This window comes from Mobula birostris, chromosome 5, assembly GCF_030028105.1.
Source record: "Mobula birostris isolate sMobBir1 chromosome 5, sMobBir1.hap1, whole genome shotgun sequence".
Lineage (NCBI taxonomy): Eukaryota > Metazoa > Chordata > Chondrichthyes > Myliobatiformes > Myliobatidae > Mobula > Mobula birostris.
The window spans coordinates 121,433,288-121,454,374 of record NC_092374.1 but is presented as its reverse complement, the minus strand read 5'-3'; the positions used below and the strand labels follow the sequence as shown (position 1 = coordinate 121,454,374).

The 21,087-nt window shown below is 39.7% G+C and overlaps 1 protein-coding gene across 3 annotated transcripts in view; it reads right to left on the bottom strand.

Annotated features, from left to right (window-relative positions):
• Positions 1-21,087, bottom strand: part of arhgap15 (Rho GTPase activating protein 15) — a 737,150-nt gene that overhangs the window by 281,944 nt on the left and 434,119 nt on the right. For all 3 annotated transcript variants that reach the window (XM_072258610.1, XM_072258612.1, XM_072258613.1), the window contains exon 10: positions 9,097-9,219. In XM_072258610.1, the coding sequence (XP_072114711.1) occupies positions 9,097-9,219 (123 nt within the window). The remainder of the gene's footprint in view (positions 1-9,096; positions 9,220-21,087) is intronic.

Genomic DNA, 21,087 nt, shown 5'->3' with positions numbered 1-21,087 from the left:
TTATTTTTAATGTTTGGTCCAGAATATTCTCAGCCAAAGAATGAATTGCATAATCTCCCATTGATTGCATACTAGAGTAGAGGATACCACCTGGTTCAGTTGTTAGGGATTATTCTGGAGTTATGTGAATGTAGCAGATATTAATTCAAGCAAAAACATTGTTCAGTTCTTATTATAAACTGCAAGCAGTAACTTGAAGTTAAGAGCATGCCTTTACAAATAAACAATACTGACTGTGTAGCACAGACTAAGAGATATGGTTTGCAAAATGGTGATCATGAATTGTTTGCATATGCACCAAACATTAAGACAATGGGGTTGTGTTAATTGGCCTGTATCAATCCAGGATTTGAGTAAATTCAAGTAGTTTATCCTAACCATGGTATTTGAATATTGAGTAGTGTCTCCCACTGTAGATATGCAATTTGAAGGAAGCATTGACAACCCAAAATATTGAAACATAGAAAATAGGTGTAGGAGTAGGCCATTCGGCCCTTCGAGCCTGCACCGCCATTTATTATGATCATGGCTGATCATCCAACTCAGAACACCGCCCCAGCCTTCCCTCCATACCCCCTGACCCCCGTAGCCACAAGGGCCATATCTAACTCCCTCTTAAATATAGCCAATGAACTGGCCTCAACTGTTTCCTGTGGCAGAGAATTCCACAGATTCACCACTCTCTATGTGAAGAAGTTTTTCCTAATCTCGGTCCTAAAAGGCTTCCCTTCTATCCTCAAACTGTGACCCCTCGTTCTGAACTTCCCCAACATTGGGAACAATCTTCCTGCATCTAGCCTGTCCAATCCCTTTAGGATCTTATACGTTTCAATCAGATCCCCCCTCAATCTTCTAAATTCCAACGAGTACAAGCCCAGTTCATCCAGTCTTTCTTCATATGAAAGTCCTGCCATCCCAGGAATCAATCTGGTGAACCTTCTCTGTACTCCCTCTATGGCAAGGATGTCTTTCCTCAGATTAGGGGACCAAAACTGCACAGAATACTCCAGGTGTGGTCTCACCAAGGCCTTGTACAACTGCAGTAGTACCTCCCTGCTCCTGTACTCAAATCCTCTCGCTATAAATGCCAGCATACCATTCGCCTTTTTCACCGCCTGCTGTACCTGCATGCCCACTTTCAATGACTGGTGTATAATGACACCCAAGTCTCGTTGCACCTCCCCTTTCCCTAATCGGCCACCATTCAGATAATAATCTGTTTTCCTATTTTTGCCACCAAAGTGGATAACTTCACATTTATCCACATTAAATTGCATCTGCCATGAATTTGCCCACTCACCCAACCTATCCAAGTCACCCTGCATCCTCTTAGCATCCTCCTCACAGCTAACACTGCCACCCAGCTTCATGTCATCCGCAAACTTGGAGATGCTGCATTTAATTCCCTCATCCAAGTCATTAATATATATTGTAAACAACTGGGGTCCCAGCACTGAGCCTTGCGGTACCCCACTAGTCACCGCCTGCCATTCTGAAAAGGTCCCGTTTATTCCCACTCTTTGCTTCCTGTCTGCTAACCAACTCTCCACCCACACCAATACCTTACCCCCAATACCGTGTGCTTTAAGTTTGCACACTAATCTCCTGTGTGGGACCTTGTCAAAAGCCTTCTGAAAATCCAAATATACCACATCCACTGGTTCTCCCCTATCCACTCTACTAGTTACATCCTCAAAAAATTCTGTGAGATTCGTCAGACATGATCTTCCTTTCACAAATCCATGCTGACTTTGTCCGATCATTTCACCGCTTTCCAAATGTGCTGTTATCACATCCTTGATAACTGACTCCAGCAGTTTCCCCACCACCGACGTTAGGCTAACCGGTCTATAATTCCCCGGTTTCTCTCTCCCTCCTTTTTTAAAAAGTGGAGTTACATTAGCCACCCTCCAATCCTCAGAAACTAGTCCAGAATCTAACGAGTTTTGAAAAATTATCACTAATGCATCCACTATTTCTTGGGCTACTTCCTTAAGCACCCTGGGATGCAGACCATCCGGCCCTGGGGATTTATCTGCCTTCAATCCCTTCAATTTACCTAACACCACTTCCCTACTAACATGTATTTCGCTCAGTTCCTCCATCTCACTGGACCCTCTGTCCCCTACTATTTCTGGAAGATTATTTATATCCTCCTTAGTGAAGACAGAACCAAAGTAATTATTCAATTGGTCTGCAATGTCCTTGCTCCCTATAATCAATTCACCTGCTTCTGTCTGCAGGGGACCTACATTTGTCTTTACCAGTCTTTTGCTTTTTACATATCTATAAAACTTTTACAGTCCGTTTTTATGTTGCCTGCCAGTTTTCTCTCATAATTTTTTTTCCTCTTCCTAATTAAGCCCTTTGTCCTCCTCTGCTGAACTCTGAATTTCTCCCAGTCCTCAGGTGAGCCACTTTCTCTGGCTAATTTGTATGTTTCTTCTTTGGAATTGATACTATCCCTAATTTCTCTTGTCAGCCACGGGTGAACTACCTTCCTTGATTTATTCTTTTGCCAAACTGGGATGAACATTTGTTGCAGTTCATCCATGCAACCTTTAAATGCTTGCCATTGCATATCCACCGTCAATCCTTTAAGTGTCATTTGCCAGTCTATCTTAGCTAATTCACGTCTCATACCTTCAAAGTTACCCCTCTTTAAGTTCAGAACCTTTGTTTCTGAATTAACTATGTCACTCTCCATCTTAATGAAGAATTTCACCATATTATGGTCACTCTTACCCAAGGGGCCTCTCACGACAAGATTGCTAATTAACCCTTCCTCATTGCTCAAAACCCAGTCCAGAATAGCCTGCTCTCTAGTTGGTTCCTCGACATGTTGGTTCAAAAAACCATCCCGCATACATTCCAAGAAATCCTCTTCCTCAGCACCTTTACCAATTTGGTTCACCCAATCTACATGTAGATTGAAGTCACCCATTATAACTGCTGTTCCTTTATTGCACACATTTCTAATTTCCTGTTTAATACCATCTCCGACCTCACTACTACTGTTAGGTGGCCTGTACACAACTCCCACCAGCGTCTTCTGCCCCTTAGTGTTACGCAGCTCTACCCATATCGATTCCACATCTTCCCGGCTTATGTCCTTCCTTTCTATTGCGTTAATCTCTTCTTTAACCAGCAACGCCACCCCACCTCCCCTTCCTTCATGTCTATCCCTCCTGAATATTGAATATCCCTGAACGTTGAGCTCCCATCCCTGGTCACCCTGGAGCCATGTCTCTGTGATCCCAACTATATCATAATCATTAATAACAATCTGCACTTTCAATTCATCCACCTTATTACGAATGCTCCTTGCATTGACACACAAAGCCTTCAGGCGCTCTTTTACAACTCTCTTAGCCCTTATACAATTATGCTGAAAAGTGGCCCTTTTTAATGCTTGCCCTGGATTTGTCGGCCTGCCACTTTTACTTTTCTCCATAGTACTTTTTGTTTCTACCCTCACTTTACACCCCTCTGCCTCTCTGCACTGGTTCCCATCCCCCTGTAGTGAACTAACCTCCTCACGCCTAGCCTCTTTAATTTGATTCCCACCCCCCAACCATTCTAGTTTAAAGTCACCTCAGTAGCCCCCGCTAATCTCCCTGCCAGGATATTGGTCCCCCTAGGATTCAAGTGCAACCCGTCCTTTTTGTACAGGTCACGCCTGTGCCAAAAGAGGTCCCAATGATCCAAAAACTTGAATCCCTGCCCCCTGCTCCAATCCCTCAGCCACGCATTTATCCTCGCATTCATCGCATTCCTACTCTCACTGTCGCGTGGCACAGGCAGTAATCCCGAGATTACTACCTTTGCGGTCCTTTTTCTCAACTCCCTTCCTAGCTCCCTATATTCTCCTTTCAGGACCTCATCCCCTTTCCTACCTATGTCATTGGTACCTATATGTACCACGACCTCTGGCTCCTCACCCTCCCACTTCAGGATATCTTGGACATGATCAGAAATATCCCGGACCCTGGCACCAGGGAGGCAAACTACCATCCGAGTCTCTGGACTGCGTCCACAGAATCGCCTATCTGACCCCCTTACTATCGAGTCCCCAATCACAACTGCCCTCCTCTTCCTTGCCCCACCCTTCTGAGCTACAGGGCTGGACTCTGTGCCGGAGGCACGGCCACTGTCGCTTCTCCCGGGTAAGCTGTCCCCCCCAACAGTACTCAAACAGGAGTACCTGTTGTTAAGGGGCACAGCCACCAGGTTACTCCCTATTACCTGACCTTTCCCCTTCCCCCTCCTAACCGTGACCCATTTGTCTGCCTCCCGTGGCCCCGGCGTGACCACCTGCCTGCAACTCCTCTCTATCACCTCCTCACTCTCCCTGACCAGACGAAGGTCATCGAGCTGCAGCTCCAGTTCCGTAATGCGGTCCCTTAGGAGCTGCATCTCGATGCACTTGGCGCAGATGTAGACGTCCGGGAGGCTTGTAAACTCCAGGGCCTCCCACATCCGACACCGAGAACAGCAAACTGCCCTCACACTCATACTGCCCCTCTCTTCAAATAACAACAGAAAATGAATGCCAAACCTCCCTCGCCTCGCCTGTTTCCGCCTAAGCCCGTTGAGCCGAAGCCCTTAAGTCTTCATTCTGCTCCCGGCTCACTCCGCAGCCCGCAAACTACGCTGCCCACTCTATGAGGCTCTGTTCCTTTTAAATCTGCCGCGCTGCACAGCCCGACGTCACACGCCTGCGCAGTCCCGCCTCTCAGAACGCCGTTGGAGAAAAAAAAATAACGAAAATTTCAAAAATGTCTTTCTCGGTACTCCCACTCAGACTCTCAGACTCCTTCTTTGAATCAAACCCGAAGCAGGATGTCTGCCCTTTTAAATCTGCCGCGCTGCACTGCCCGACGTCACACGCCTGCGCAGTCCCGCCTCTCAGAACGCCTTTGGAGAAAAAAAAATAACGAAAATTTCAAAAATGTCTTTCTCGGCACTCCCACTCAGACTCTCAGACTCCTTCTTCGAATCAATGTCGTTGTAACTATTGAATCACCTACTGTTATCTATGATTGTAAAGATATAAGAATGCGATGTACTTTGGACTCTACCAAGAGTGTCTCCAAGAGAACTTCTGTGTCCTGATGAATAAATAGTTTCATATCCACCAACTCTCCAATTTCTCATGTGACTTAGTTTCAGTCACAAGACATCCACCTCCAAAGGATGTCTGGTGGTGGATTAGGGTAGAATTTTTCATTTTTCCTGTAGCTTATCGTTCTTTATACTTGCTTGTATGTTTGCATAATCTTCTATTTGTTTGCAAATGTTCAGCGGATATTCTGTCATTTGTAGTATAGCTAGTTCTGTACTTAGTGCTGTTCCTCTATCTGTAATCCTGTGTCTTTGCTGTGTAGATGAATCACAGACTTCCTTTGTTGTCCCAATGGCAGTCCTTATTGAAAATGTTTCCCCTATCTATTTAGTTTAAGCAGGTTTTCAGTATAAACCTTGAGCACAAGGCAAGGTACTTTGTTCAGTTCTTTGTTCTCACTTTCACAGTGGCTGCAGTTAGAATTGGTTACTTGCTGCTCTGTTTCACTGTTATTTTTATTATAAACATCTAAGAAAATTGATGTAACCACAAGGTTTGTGCCTCATGCTTGATTGCTGAAGAACTTTCTGCACAATATTATTTCCAGATTCAACAATGATATTGGAAAATATATAATGTTACGTGTGTGTGTGTGTATATATTGTTTGATTAAGCATACTTGTTTGTCTTATTGTTTAAATGTTTCATTATGAATTATGTATAAAAATATGTGAATTGCATAAGTCATCAGCTATCATGTGATAGGTGTGCACCTCGAAGTTACACCTGCATTCCCAGACTCGCTTGTGTTCCTTTGAATTAGTTTAATGTTTTGAAGTTATAAAACATAATAATTGATAACCCTCCAAGAATAAATACAAAGGTCGAGTCACACTACAAATGTAGTTCTAAAACTCAAAAAAATTACCACCAAACTTTTGATTATAAAGCATCACAGGTCTCCATAATTCTCTGATATCTCAATACACTTCTTATTTTCAGTTCACAAAAAAAGTAATAAAGCATTAGGAATGAGATTTGTCTTGTTATGGTAATGGTAATCCTTCAGTCAGGTTAAGAACAATTTAGGTAAATTGATAATTAAAACTTGGTAAAGCTTTAAAACAATGAAACGTCTGATGGAACCTGCAGAGTTAGAAGTCTTATAGTGTATATCTAAAATATTAATTATTTTTACTGATATGTATGTTGTACATTATAACATCAAAAGAGGGAACACTTAAGGTGGTGCTTTGGGTGTCACATCTTTAAAAGAACAGAAAGTTTGGGTCCTTTTAGTAATGTTGTTGCATATATTTCCTATCTTTCAATATTTTAAAGTAGGTAACACAACTGGTTGATCTGTATGGGAATTTGGAAAGGAGAGGTCATTATAACTATGCCTCTGGAGGTTAAATTGCGACCTACCTGTGATCTGAAAATAAGTTAAGGAAGACACTGCAATGCATTTCATTTGTTTTTATATGGATGTCTGTAATATATATTTTTTAGCAAAATTAAAGCACACTATGTTGTTAGAAACCACTGTTCTTTTTAAGAATAATACCTTTTATAGGATTTGCACTTTTTAACGAACTTGTGTATTATTCACGCTCACTGGCAGGAAGTGGTATAGCTGCTAAACTAATGGTTTACCTCTTTTCTCATCTTTCTTTGGATAAGTATTAGCACGTAACCCGCATTATGTAGTTGTTTTAATTATGTACCCTTTAAACTATTTCATTCCTATCTGAGGAATTTTCCTTATCTGATTATAAAAGTGATAGATTTTTCAGAGGCACCATCTTGGCTATTCTTTATTCCTTTGTCTTATACTTCTTTGCAGTATTTCTCAGCTCTTTATTTAGTTTGCTTAGTATTTGTATTTTGTACTTTAAAATGAACTGAAATCTTGGAATCACAGAGATCCAACAATGTCAAAAATAGAGACAGAGATAAGTTCTTAAATGTGCAACACAAAACTAATGAAAACGCAGAAAATATCATCCCAATGCAGTAATACTTCCCACGGTTTGATTATTTTTAATTTCAATTCAATGACTACATATTACTTAATTTAAAATTCTGGGGACTGCTACTGCCGATAAATCTCACTTGAGACGGTTAGATTTCAGCTACTTTCCAACAAGTGCTTTGCGTCCAATCTCCCTAAGCCGCTATTGTTTATAGGATATGTCAGGACTGTGACAGAAAAATATTTCACTTGCCTTACTTTAACAGTTTGAGATGTTTGATTACTCAGAACAAAAAAAAAATTGCTCAATTGGCAACTCAATTACCAGTTTAAACATCCAACCTTAGAAACTGAATACTTATTTGTTGCACAAATTGTGCTTAAAAGTAGTTTTATTTGGGATAGATCACAGAAGCAATCTAAGGTGAAATTGAATCTCTTGGGAAACTGAATCACCTTTGCAGAGCTGATATTTTTATAGCATTAGATGCTCAACTATTGGTGTCATCGATTGCACTCCATTGCCAGCAGAAATTGGAGCTATTGGGGAGAACCTACGGCCTTTGTTCTTTTGTACTCTTAAGGAGAGAGAAAAAAACAGGAGTGAATTGCCCTGGAGATGAAGTGTCATTTTAAAGATCTGTGCTATGACAATCATTGCCCCAGGAATACTATCAGCCTTTTTCTACTGGTCACCATTGTGGTAACAAATCAGTGATACTCCCTTCACATCACAACATCTGTGCTAAGTCGCTTTCTTCAATCTCGAGTTCCTTGATCATCAAAGAGGCTTGATGTCATTTGTGGCAGGAAGTTGGTTGGGACAATAATTACTGGTGGTGTCTGCACACAATGGAAAGTACAGTGATGTTACTCCCTGTGGACCTCCTGCTCTCTCCCCATTCTACAGTGATATTCTTCAAAGCTGTTAAACAGTCATTCCTGCTCATGTAAAGTGGTCGCCATGCAAAGGGTTCTTTTAAACAATGATTCCAAAGATCAACAGGGCAACTATGCAGTATAGGTGATCTTGCATGCAGCTCCAAAGAAATTGCAAGGGTCTCATTTTACCATTTAACTCTGCGTATGAAAAACCACTACACTAGTAGATTTAAATCAATCTCATGTATATTTCTGAAAGCTCAGCATGGTCTGTAATGTGCAATGCAGAAAGGTTTACCCTCAGATTTAGGCAAGCCTCATTCACTCAGGTCACCCAATTATGCCTCATTCTAATTTTTACCATCAGGAAGGAGGTACAGAAGTGTGAATGGATGCACTCAACAATTCAGGAACAGCTTCTTCCCCTCTGTTATCTATTTCTGAATGGATATTGAACTCATGAACACTACCTCACTACTCTTTTTATTTCTATTTTTGTACTACTTACTTAATTTAACTATTTTATATATATATATATATACTTACTGTAATTCACAGATTTTTCACTATTATGTATTACATTGTACTGCTGCAAAGTCAACAAATTTCACAACATATGGCAGTGATATTAAGCCTAATTCTGATTTCTGACGCTGACACATTCTGGTGACAAATAATATCAAATTATGAGACAATTTATATTTTGGCTTCTTAAACAAATGAATTGATTCGTATGGATAAGAGATTCTCATCAACATAATTTCATTTCAGGTCCCAAAGTGGAAAGGATAAAGAGACAATGCGCTGTGGCACTCAGTTACAATCATCCTCCAACAATGTTGTGTGGTGCAATAGTCATGACAGACACGAAGTCTTCAAAGGAATAAAATCAATGCAGCAGTGTCTGGATATTGCATTAAGTTAGTCTCCTTCTCTTCCTTTAGTGGTAGTGACATACAGCCACAATCAGAAACTGCAGCAGCAACACAAAAGCAAGTTCATTGCTTCTGTGAGACAAATGTCATAAAAGTTTGCCTGTTTTTACTTCAGAAGTCTCTGCCTTACCCATTAGTGAAGCACCCCTGATAAATAAACAATTCATGTTCTATCAGAGGCCATGATACATCAGAGTACTTTAGTGAGGGGGATTTCACTGAGGAATCAAACACATTACCTTTAATCAAACCTTTCTCTTGTAAAGTTTTCAACGAAGGTCGCCTTGATATAAATTTTTTTAGTCTGCTCTTAACTCTCTTCTTCTCAGAGGTGTCAGATGGGCTGTGGTTCAGTCGTAGTACTAAGGGATGAAAGAATAAAATGGTTGTCACTTAACTGAAGCAATTCCTTGTAGAGATAGCTTTTATGTGCTATTACTTTGAAAAGGAAAGTAAGTATTTAAGAATATTGAGTGGTTCTGGCATGCAATGTAAAATAATTCTCATTTCCAAAGATCATCCTCTGTTAAAGAAAAAAAAATCATATTGACAGCAGAAACTAGAAGGGTTTATTTTCATGATGCTCTCCATTTACCTTCTTTCCACTTCTGAAAGTTTGAATCCTTGCAAGGCTCTCACCACCAGATCTCAAAGATCACACGTAAAGCATTACCTGGTGTTGGGACACTGGGCACCATTAGAGTGTTCTGACCAAGGTTACTGCAATGTAGACATACATTCTCTCCAGCAATCAGGAATTAAAAAAAAAACCTTATCTGTACTCCCTGTCTACATTCCGAAATGTTTTGGACAATTAGCAAGATGGTGTTAGTTGAAAAATCAAAGCAAACCCCTACGATCTTATGTTATCCCCTCTTCTCATTGCTACCATCAACAAGGAGATATAGGAGCCTGAAGTCACACATTCAGTGTTTCAGGAACAGCTTCTTCCTCTCCGTCATCAGATTTCTGAATGGCCAATGAACCTTTGAACACTACCTCAGCATTTTCCCCTCTCTTTTTGCACTTCTTATTTAGTTTAGTTTTCTTTTTGCATATATACTTGTAATTTATAGATTTTTTTATTATTGCAATGTACTGCTGCTGCAGAACAATGAATTTCATGACATATTGTATGTCAGTGATACTAAACTTGATTCCGATTCTGATTCATCCTTTAGTTTTCCACAATGATTCGTTTTATCATCAATAATTCCCAGGGTATAACAATCCTTTGTAAAGATCAACACACAGAGCAGAGGTCAGGCAACATCCCTGAAGGGAAATAGAAATTGAAGTGTCTAGTAGAGACCATTCAGAGCCTGATTTTAAATTGTAATTAGTTGGAAAAATACGCAGCTCGAAACTAAGTGTTAATCAGCCATTCACGAAAGTGGATTGCTTATCTTCACTAGCAAAGCACAAAGAAGTTTCAACTGAATGTGCTAAGTGCTCATATATTAATAATATACAATACACCTTCAAGTTGAAAAAATTAAAAACAGATGGTATCCTATTTTTCTTGGCCTGCATTAACTATAATTAATGCCTTAGATTCTTCTTAAAAATATCAGATGGAAAAATTCCAGTGAGGTATGCAGAATGCGGTATCTTGATAACTTGAAAGCTGAGATAAAACTTATAATAAATAGCAAGTTGGCCCCAGCCAAATGAGAAGAGCGGAATGTTATTGAAACAGGAAGCACACCTGTAACCTAACAGCTTTAAGGAGCTCAGAAAGAGAAGCCAAGTTTAGTTTAGTATTTGCCACATTTTTCAGTCTTAAATGTGCTCATAGAACCATAAATGTTTTAAATCATAGATATTCTCTACTCTATCTACCACTGGTGTGGCATTACGATTGTTCAATACAGCTCGATGCTAGATACAGGGGAGCAGTATATCCTATTCACCCCCTTACATCTATTCACATGTATAGATTATGGAAGTCTAGAAAACTGCAATTGCTGGCCATTCATTCATTCATTTTGTGCCATGTCATATGAAATAGGCAATCATCGTCTTGATGGGTGACCCACAGCCATTATCAATACTCTTTAGAGATTGTCTGCCTGGTGTCAGAGGTCGCATAATTATCACATGAGATATGCACCAGCTGCTCATTCGACCATCCTCCATTTACTCCCATGGCTTCATGTGACCCTGATGGGGGTTTAAGCAGGTGCTACACCTTCCCCAAGGGTGACCTGCAGTCTAGCAGAGGGAAAAAGCACCTTACACCTCCTCTGGTAGAGACATTTCTCCACCCTGCTACCCAAAAAATTACTGTTAGACTGATATGAAATAGATGATTCTGGAACAAATCAGAAGGTAAGGCAGCATCTGAGGAAAGATAGACATTTCAGTTTGAAACTTCATAATTGGCTAATCTGTATCTCAACCTATTTACCTGTCTTTACTTGTATTAGCGGATATTCTGCCTTCCCAAAAATAAAATTATCTGTTTTAAACCAACATCCACAGAATATGAAGGGCAGAGTTGCTGACCATCAATGTTGTTTGAATGAAGAAACATTATCAGATTCAATTCCGTGGTAATTTGGTTAGATATTGAAATTATACTGCTTGCTTTGAATTCTCCTTCAAAATGTTTTTTTTTTCTTTATCACCTCAAATCATTGCAGTTCGGTTACATTTCAAGCAGCTTTACTCAGGTAAATGCAAGCAAAGTTCATTATATGTGTGCTTATAATTTATCTTTCTGCATTTGCCCCACTATATTTTGAATCCCAAAACAGTTTTCCTGGAATATGATACTCAGAACGTAGAGTAAAAAAAAATATACCAGCTGGGTCTGAGCTAAAGCTCTACATAACTAGAATAAAGTTCATTTCCTCCGGCACACTCACAGCTTTGGCGGAGTCAGAGAAGCAGAGTTTCTGGATTATAGGATGTTAATATACTGACGAACTTTTAATATATTTCAAAAAAGGTATTACTAAATAGAATCATAAATTTTCCAGTCAACCCATTTTGTTTCAAAAGATCATGAGGTACAGAAATCAATAAATTTCAAGGGAATGGGTCCAGTAAGTTTAAACAGATCAGGACCGTTGAATGGAAGGTAACATGGGTAGCATGGTGCTGTTTAATTAAAGGGAGTATGACCATGGCAGCTCCGTTATGTTAAGTAGAGCTCTGGAATCGGTGAGGCGGATGCTGAACCTTGGGGTTTTCCAAGTAGCGAGACTGCTGATGAACAGGGGTCTGTGGCTCCTGCATTGACCTCATCAGCCATCTGAAAACTTGTGAATCTGGACTGTGAGGGAGTCAGCCTCTATCCATGAGGATTGCCTCAGAAGAGTCAATGTGGAAGTAGCTTGGTTCTCGTGTTCTTCAGCTTCCTTGAGATAAAAGCCAGCATCAATAAGTTGAATTGCTTTAGTGCATTTCCATACGGTTTCAGATGCTCTGTGCAACATTCCTCCTGGATTTCAAAATTCTAGATCTTTCATTGTTTTGAATATGCCCTAGTTTGCTTTTCTTGAATACAGTGTAGATCACTTATTATTTTATTAAATCTTGCACTGTTTCCTATGTTTAGTTTTCAAACCCTCATTAGACTTCCCGCTGCAACCTATATTGCTTGCTGTGTCTTTCAACTTAATCCTATTTAATTGACCAATGTTGAAATTTAATTCCTATTTCATTATTCAAGTCATCTACAATTTAACTTAAATCAATTTATGATGAGAAAGTCTGCAGATTTTCTTTTCTATAGATGCTGACTGGCCTGCTGAGTTCCTCCAGCATTTTGTGTGTGTTGCTTAAATCGAATTATGTCTGGTTAGTTCAGGTTTAACCCATAACCATCCAAGAAAGGAGCTTTAATATTTGATGTTTATTGCTACCATTCAAATGCTGCTGTCATTAGGTCCATTGATACATTCAGAATGACATTAAGTACATCATTTCATTATTTGACTTGGACTCAAAATGTTGGGAGAGTTTACCACCATTTGTGAATTTTGCAAGTCTAAATTGGAGGCAAATAGCAGGAGAGAACAATAATGACTGCATGCTTTAAGGTTGCTGATTTTAATTAAGGAACCTAAAGTAATGGTTCAGGTCCCAGAGCGTACCGAAAGTGATTGAACCCAATGTGTGGACATCAGTTTAGGTACCAGGCCAGATTGAGAAGGCTAGGATGTTGGGGCCCAAGGTGGGGGTCCAGACAGTTCAGCTTGATATTCTCCATGACATTCTCAGCTCTGTGCTGTGGTAAGTGACCATGAATAAACTCTTTGTGGACTTCAGTTCAGAACATTATATGCTTGTGTTCATTGTTTGCATGATTTTCTGTTTTCTCTCTGCACACTGAGTACACGACTGTCCTTTTTATGGGATCTTTTGTGTTTCTTTGTTTCATGGCCGCCTGTTAGAAGACAAATCTCAAGGTTGTATAATGTATACATACTTTGATAATAAATGCATTTTGAACTTTAAACTTTGTAACCTGCTTATATAAATGTCTACGTTTTACTGTAGTTAATGACAAAATAACAGTATATTTTGCATAGTATTCTTTTAAGAAAAGGCATATTTTTGAAATTAGATTTTTAAAATTATAGATTGACTATTGTATGCTAAGTGGTGAAATTATGCATACAATTGTGTTGAGCTTTATAATGTGGTAAGACCATTCAGCCTCCTTGCTTGTGCCAGCTTTTTGTCAGAATAATCAAATTAAGCTCATTCTCTGATCCTTTCCCTGAATATATTCAATTTCACTTTTCTTTTTCAAGTATTTAATTAATTCTTTATGGTTACAATGATGGAATGTTCTTCTAATGATTAAAACCCTAAGATATCGGAGCAGAATTAGGCCATTTCCCTCTTAGCCTGAATCTTCTGCCTTCTCCCTGTATACGTCATGCCCTGACTATCAAAAATCTATCAACTTCTGCCTTAAATATACCCAATGACTTGGACTTTTCAGCTGCCTATAGCAACAGATTCCACAGATTCACCACTCTCTGGCTAAAGAAATCTCTCCTCATCTCAGTTCTCAAAGGATGCACCTCTATTCTAGGACTGTGACATCTGGTCCTAGATTCCCTCCCCCTCCCACCATAGGAAACATCCTTTGCACATCCACTGAGGCCTTCCAACGTTAGATAGGTTTAAATGAGATCCCCCCTCATTCTTCTGAATTTCAGTGAGTACAGGCCCTGGAATTATTATTAAGTCCAATATAAGCTCTATTTCATTCTTCACTGATACACCAGATCTGTTGAGTATTTCCAGCATCATCGGTCTTTTTACATTCTTCTTTTAACAAGCACATTTAGATCTATGATGACAAATCTTTCAGATAAACATTTCTTCTAAAAACTTTGATGAATACATTGTGAACTGTACACAAATTTGTAGAATTATCAAAATGCTCCACAATTGTTCCAGCCTGAAATGGATGAGTCTGTCCCAAATTGTATCGGTTGATTGTTTTTTCCTCAAAGGAAAAATGATAATCACAAGCTGGTCATGGAGAATGTGATTATAGGTAAAGTACTTTAAAAATGTATGGTAGCATGTCATAAATATGAAAGTCGTCTAAAGCAGCGGTCTCCAACCTTTTTTGCGCTGCGGACCGGTTTAATATTGACAATATTCTTGTGGACCGACCGACCCGGGGGAGGGTAGGGTTGCCAACGGACAAGTGTAGCAGTCAAGCAAGACTACAATGACCATGAAGCCTTGCGCGGGCACCAGTGCGCATGTGTGTACCTACCGATATTATTCTCGGCAAAGCGTTTTTGGTGATTCTGTTCGGGGTGGGGAGGGGTGGGGTGGGGGTGTTCATCACGACCGGAATATTGGTAATAAGGGGCTAATACACTCAATTTCGCTTCTAAAAGGGTTTATCTAACGAATTTAATATTAAACACACAGCGCATATTTTCCTCGCATGAATATAGTGATAAGTCAATCATCAGGGGAGGACGGGGAGCTTGAAGTAAGTGTTGAAAGAACTTCCAGTAGAAGTGGTAGAGGGAGGTTTGATATTATTTAAAGAAAAATTGGATAGGTATATGGACAGGAAAGGAATGGAGGGGTATGGGCTGAGTGCAGGTCGGTGGGACTAGGTGAGAGTAGCTTTTGGCATGGATTAGAAGGGCCGAGATCGCCTATTTCCGTGCTGTAATTGTTATATGGTTATATGAGTCACTTATCAGTCAATAGCATCATAACATTTTAAGTAACGTTTGGATATTAAACACACAGCACATATTTTCCCCGTACGAACATATAAAATCATTGCAACACACCAGTATCGCTGAATCAGTGGGAGCCCTGGGCTTGCTTTCCTGCAACAAGACGGTCCTATCGAGGGGTGATGGGAGACAGCGATACTCGAAGGGGGTTCTTTATGTCCAGTCTATTTAGTTTTCGTCACATTCATTGCAGAGATATGTTGGAAATGGAAGCAACGTTTTCAGTTCTTTCGTGGCTATCTCAGGATATTTAGCCTTGACTTTGATCCAGAATGCCGTCAGATATGTTATGTCAGACATACTTTTCAGCCCGCCATCATTTGCAAACTCGAGGAGTTGATCTCCATCCCGCGCTGACATGGATGTCACGCGGGTAATGACCTCGTGTGCGTTCAAACTCAACAGTGGGCGTGACAGGGAATGAGGAAAGGTGCAGCTGACTCATATCGCTAAATCATAAAGTTTCCCTGCGGCCCGGTAGCAAATGCTCTGCGGCCCAGTGATTGGGGACCGCTGGTCTAAAGTACCTGATGTACAATTTACTAAAATAATGTTATGTAATGCCTTCTTCTGATTTCCTTCCCTAATCTACATTTTGCTTTTTTCATCTGCAGCACGAGTGCCCAACCTTTTTTATGCAATGGATCCCTCCCATTATCTGAGCTGGGAGCCCTTGAGCTACGGTGATATGGCACAAACTGCAATAATCTACATGATCTGATTCAGGTCATTTCAACTTTTCTTTAGTATACTCAACTTTTCTTGGGAGATGACAGTACCATTATGGCAACTATTTTTAAGATGTGATGTTGTAATGGAGAAGGGAGATTTGGCCACATATCTCAAATATTTTGTAACCACTGGATGCAAATCCTGGAATTATTTATGTCTGATTTTTCTCCTGTTTTTGGGGTTGTATATGGAATGAGGACAGGATGTTTCAAAAATCAATGGTAGAAATGCTGATCTTATTATTCAGCTATAATAAACAGTGTAAAATGAAATGAAAGGTAGCCACGGCCAAATAACACAGCTGCTGCCAGCATAACCGGAGCCTTTCTACTTATGTGTATGTTATGAAGTGATTATTGGAATATTTCCAAGCACCATTGTCCTTTTAAGTGTACAGAATGTGGCAAATTATAAATCCAAATATTGGCATTAACAAGGGAGCTGCAAAAGATGCACCTGTGGCATACACCCACAGCAGTTACAATAAGTTTCATAAGTACTTCAGAAAGTTTTTATCATGTTCAATAACTCAATGTATTATTCATAAATTAGTAGAACTTTGTAAGGCACAGTAGCGTGGTGCTTAGCACAATGCTTTACAGTACAAGAGTCCGGATTTAAATTCCCGATGCTGCCTGTAAGAACTTTGTATGTTCTCTCCATGACTGCGTGGGTTCTCTCCAAGTGCTCCATTTTCTGTCCCACAATCCAAAGATGTACCTGTTAGTAGGTTAATTTTAAAGTTAAGGTCTGCCCCGAGCCTTGTGGCCCATCAGGCCGGTGCTTATGACGGTTTCTGTAGCGAGAAGTGACTGAGAGTATGAGACTCCCCCAGCCCCCCCCCCCCCCCCCGGATAGGACACCAGTCTATCACGAGGTTACCCCCCCAGCATTTTGCTGGTACCCATTTTCACCTGGGTGGACTGGAGCAGTGTGTGTTTAAGTGCCTTGATCAAAGACACAACACATTGCCTTGGCTGAGACTCAAACTCACAATCTTCAAATCGTGAGCGTAACGCCCTAACCACTTGGCCATGCGCCACACAGATTAGGTTAATTGGTCACTGTAAACTGGCCTATGATTAGTCTAGAGCTAAATCGATGGGTTGTTTGGGCAGTGTGGCTTGAAGAGCCAGAAGGGCCTATTCCACATTGTATTTCAATCAATAAATAATATTTTTAAAAATTATGGATATATTTTCTCACTATGCCAACATAGATAAATTGCCACCTGACACATGCTTGAGATAATTGTTGCTGGGTTTTCTCTTCCAATCTGCCCATTACAAGAATAAAGCTGATCAACAGTTACTCAAATTGAATAGTGAATTATTATACTTCACTTCCTCTTATTATGGATGTGATGCCATATATTGGAGTGACATTGCACTTCAATTTGCAACCTAAATTGCTAGTTCTACATCATGCAAATACTAAGAACCTTTCTTGTGCATTAACTGCTCAGAGTTGGGATTTTTATTTGAGTCATGGGATCAAGTCTCACTTACTGCTGTGAAATTGGCTGATAATTTAGCTGTTACTTGAAAACAATACTCTGGCTGTATTGTGTTGTTGGAGCTGTGAAAAATATAAAAGATCTGTTGGTCCCAGTTGAAGGAAAGCAGAGGAGTTCCTCTGGTCTACAGGCCAATGCTTTACCCCTTAAGCAACATCACGAAAACAGATTATATGCTTATTTATCTCATTATTGCATGGGAGACCTGAGGTAAATTTGCTGCTGTGCTTCCTCAACTTAAAACAGTGACTTCACTGATGAAGTACTTCATTGTTTATGAAAAGTTTTGGATATTCTGTGAGTATGACAGGCAATATATAAATGCAAGTCTTTTCCACGTGTATTTAAGATGCATATTATGCAGTCAGATTATATTTTGGCACTAGTCTTGAAGGAAGATAATTACCTGCCGCTTTATCCGTACCAGATGTGAACAAACACATGTTAAATGTACAAGAGAAGAGTGGCTAGTTATTATACCCCAGTTTCCTAATTTTTCTTCCTTTGTCAAGAACGTTACATTATATGCTTAGTGTACATAAAAAAATATGATTTCTCAGACAAAACTACAGATGAAGACCGAATTTCTTTAGCCTGGATCTTCCATTTCTTGACAAAACAGTCCTTTACTTCTACTGTCATATCAATTAAGAAGTATTTATTTTATTTATGGAGATACAGTGCAGAATTATCCCTACCAGCCCTTCCAGCTGTGCATCCAGTAACCCCCAGTTTAAACCTAGCCCGATCACAGGACAATTCACAATGACCACTTACCAATCAACTGGTACATCTTTGGACTGTAGGAGGAAAAAAGAGCACCTGGAAGAAACCTATATGGTCAGAGGGAAAACATAGAAACACGGGAATTGAACCCAATTGTCGGTACTGTAAAGTGTTGTGCTATCCACTACGCCACTGTGCCACTGTGGGTTGATCTATACAATTGGATATTTAAACATTGATGTGCAGTATTTGTTTCAGAATAAAAAGTAATATTAATGTTCCAGTCTTACGTATATTTATGGAATTTTATGCTGTCTAGCTTTGGGTGAAGAAACAAATAGAGTTTCAGGCAATAGCAAATAATTTTAATAGATGTGTTATAATCAACACACAATGCACATAATGCAAATATCATGTGGCTGTGGCAAAAGTGGAAGATAAACAAACATAATGCAAGAAATAAACTGCTGGAGGAATTCATTCTACCCAGAGAACAATTTTTTTTTCTGGGTATGCAAAGCGGCCTCATCATGCAGGGTCTCATCCCAAAACGTTGACTATCCCTCTTCATCCACAGATGTTACCAGAACATCAGGGTTTCTCCAGCAGTTTGTTTTTTATTTTCTCCAGATTCCTGCATCTGCAGTCTCTTGCATCTTTATAATGCAACATATCATTTGCTAAAGGAACAAAGATTTATCATTTGTCATTTGCACAATGATTTCTTAAGTAATCACTTCCAACGTATTATGACCAACAAAGACGATTTTGTGGAACAATACAGTATATTAAGTATTCCTAGTAATGAGTACAAGGTCTATTGAAAATAGATGTTAGAGTAAAGTGGTATTGATTGCTGGTTTTCATGAATATGACAAAATCTATTAATCTGAACTGAAACAAAATGCCTGCAGTTTTCTGAAGTACAATGTCATTGACTTGACATAGCAAACTCATTGTACTAACTGAGTGTGGCGATGTTTGAGGTTGACGTCACTTTGTATACCCAACAATAAAATAAGTTCTCCATGTACGAGTGACTATCTCTGCCAGATGCCAGCCTGAACAGCTTCCAAGAGGTTTTCACTGATGATAACAATTATGACAAAGAAAATAATCTAGTTGGCACTATGCTGAGTTTTCTATGGAATCATGGGGAGCATAAACTTGCTTTTTTATCATTTAACACTCATTTAAAGGTAGTGACATCCTGATGAATTACAAGACAAAGTTTTATTTTAAATAAAATAATTAAAGTCAAATAATCAGATAAATGCCTCGAATACCTTCAGAGATGGAGGATCCTCATTGCTGCTCTACACACCAGCTGCGTAATGGGCAGTAAGTAATCACATAAAAAGCATATTCCAAACTGGTGCTACTTGAGGGGCTGCAGAAGATTTGCTCTGGTGCTGTGAGTGCATAATTTTCATTTGTGTGACATGCAGTGAGCTTGAGTGTTTTCAGGAGCAGCAAGCTCCGATTAAGACTGTCCAGCTCTGCTTAGGATCATCATTTCTGGAAGTGGAGGTAGTTTATTAAACCCAACAACAGCTGGAAGTCATTGTGCATCCTGACAAATATAGACAGCAACAATGACAGTGAAGATTTGGGAGCATGCATCCCACTTCACCAACACTGACTTGAAAATCATGATGGAGGCAGTTGGCAATTCAGGCAGGTTCTGCTACAGAAGTGACTCTGCATGCTTCTAAGAGCACATCCAGGGAGAAACATGTGAGCAGTAATTTCAGAGCTGCAGAAAATCTAATGAGCACACAAGTGTTCAGCATCAGTGCAAAAAACTACAAACACATACAGATAGGCACATTATCGATGGATACATCTCATACATAGAGATTGCAATATACGTTGTTTCCTCCCTCTTGTAAAAGTGCATTAGACTGAACACTGGTAGCAAATCCTGATTGGACCTACTGTGCCTTAATTAGTTCAAGGATAGGTTAGATGGCTTAAACTTTTATAGCTAACTATAGAATTTGATAATGGTGTGCTGCAAGCTGTGATATTATTTCATCTACAGTATATCATCCAATGCATCTCGAATGGCCCAGTGCCTATTTAGTTCAGAGTAACCTTAACATTTACAGATAGAACAATTCATAACTGTGTATGTCTGTGGAAGGTGACATATCTTTTATTACTGCACTGGCAGACCCTCACCTCAGGATGCTATTTCCTTAGACATTGTGGTTCCCAGAAGACTCTTGTGAGATAAACTCCAACCCAAGCTCTTCTGTCCTCCCCACCCCCACCATCAAGTTCCTCTGGCAGGTCATCCTTAAAATACCTACCACTTCCCTCCAATGCCATCCTCCCCCTCCCCCACTGCCCAATAATTGCAAAGGCAGCTCAGCATGACCATAATGGAAGTAGCTAAAATGAGCAGGATTGAGCTTAGTGGTCAGTAACCTATAATTGGAATTAATTGTGGAATTACCATGTTCCATTTCAAATGACCTCCTGCACTAAATCTGCAGATATCAACGATCCCTTTAAATAGCAAGAATAAAGAGCACAGTCACACCATTAAATCCTGATTTCCTGTGCCTGATCTGGTCTGCATTTAAGCAGCAATGGACTGGTGTCATTGTTACATTCTTTCTATGTTCCATATATAGGCACGTTCAGCATTCAAATACTGCCAAACAATAGTTGTGTTATGCGACATTAGTACAAAAAGTACTTGTTTGCATTTCAATCTTGCGTTAGAACTCAATCGATTAACTCTTAAAAATATGAGTGATGTGATTAAATTTCTCAAATATGTACGCTTTGTTTTTACAAGTAAGAAAATTGTCTATGAACAATCTACTTGAAGTCTAATTTTTGTCGAAGTATGTCTTAACGAGTATCTCAGTTGAGTTCAGATTCTCACAAAAGAAATCCTATGGAAACCTATGGGGTAAACAGATTGCTGACACAAATAGGGTGGTTAAACCTGTGGTTCATGACCCAATTTAGTCAATGTGTTCACATACAATTAATGGAAAGAAGTC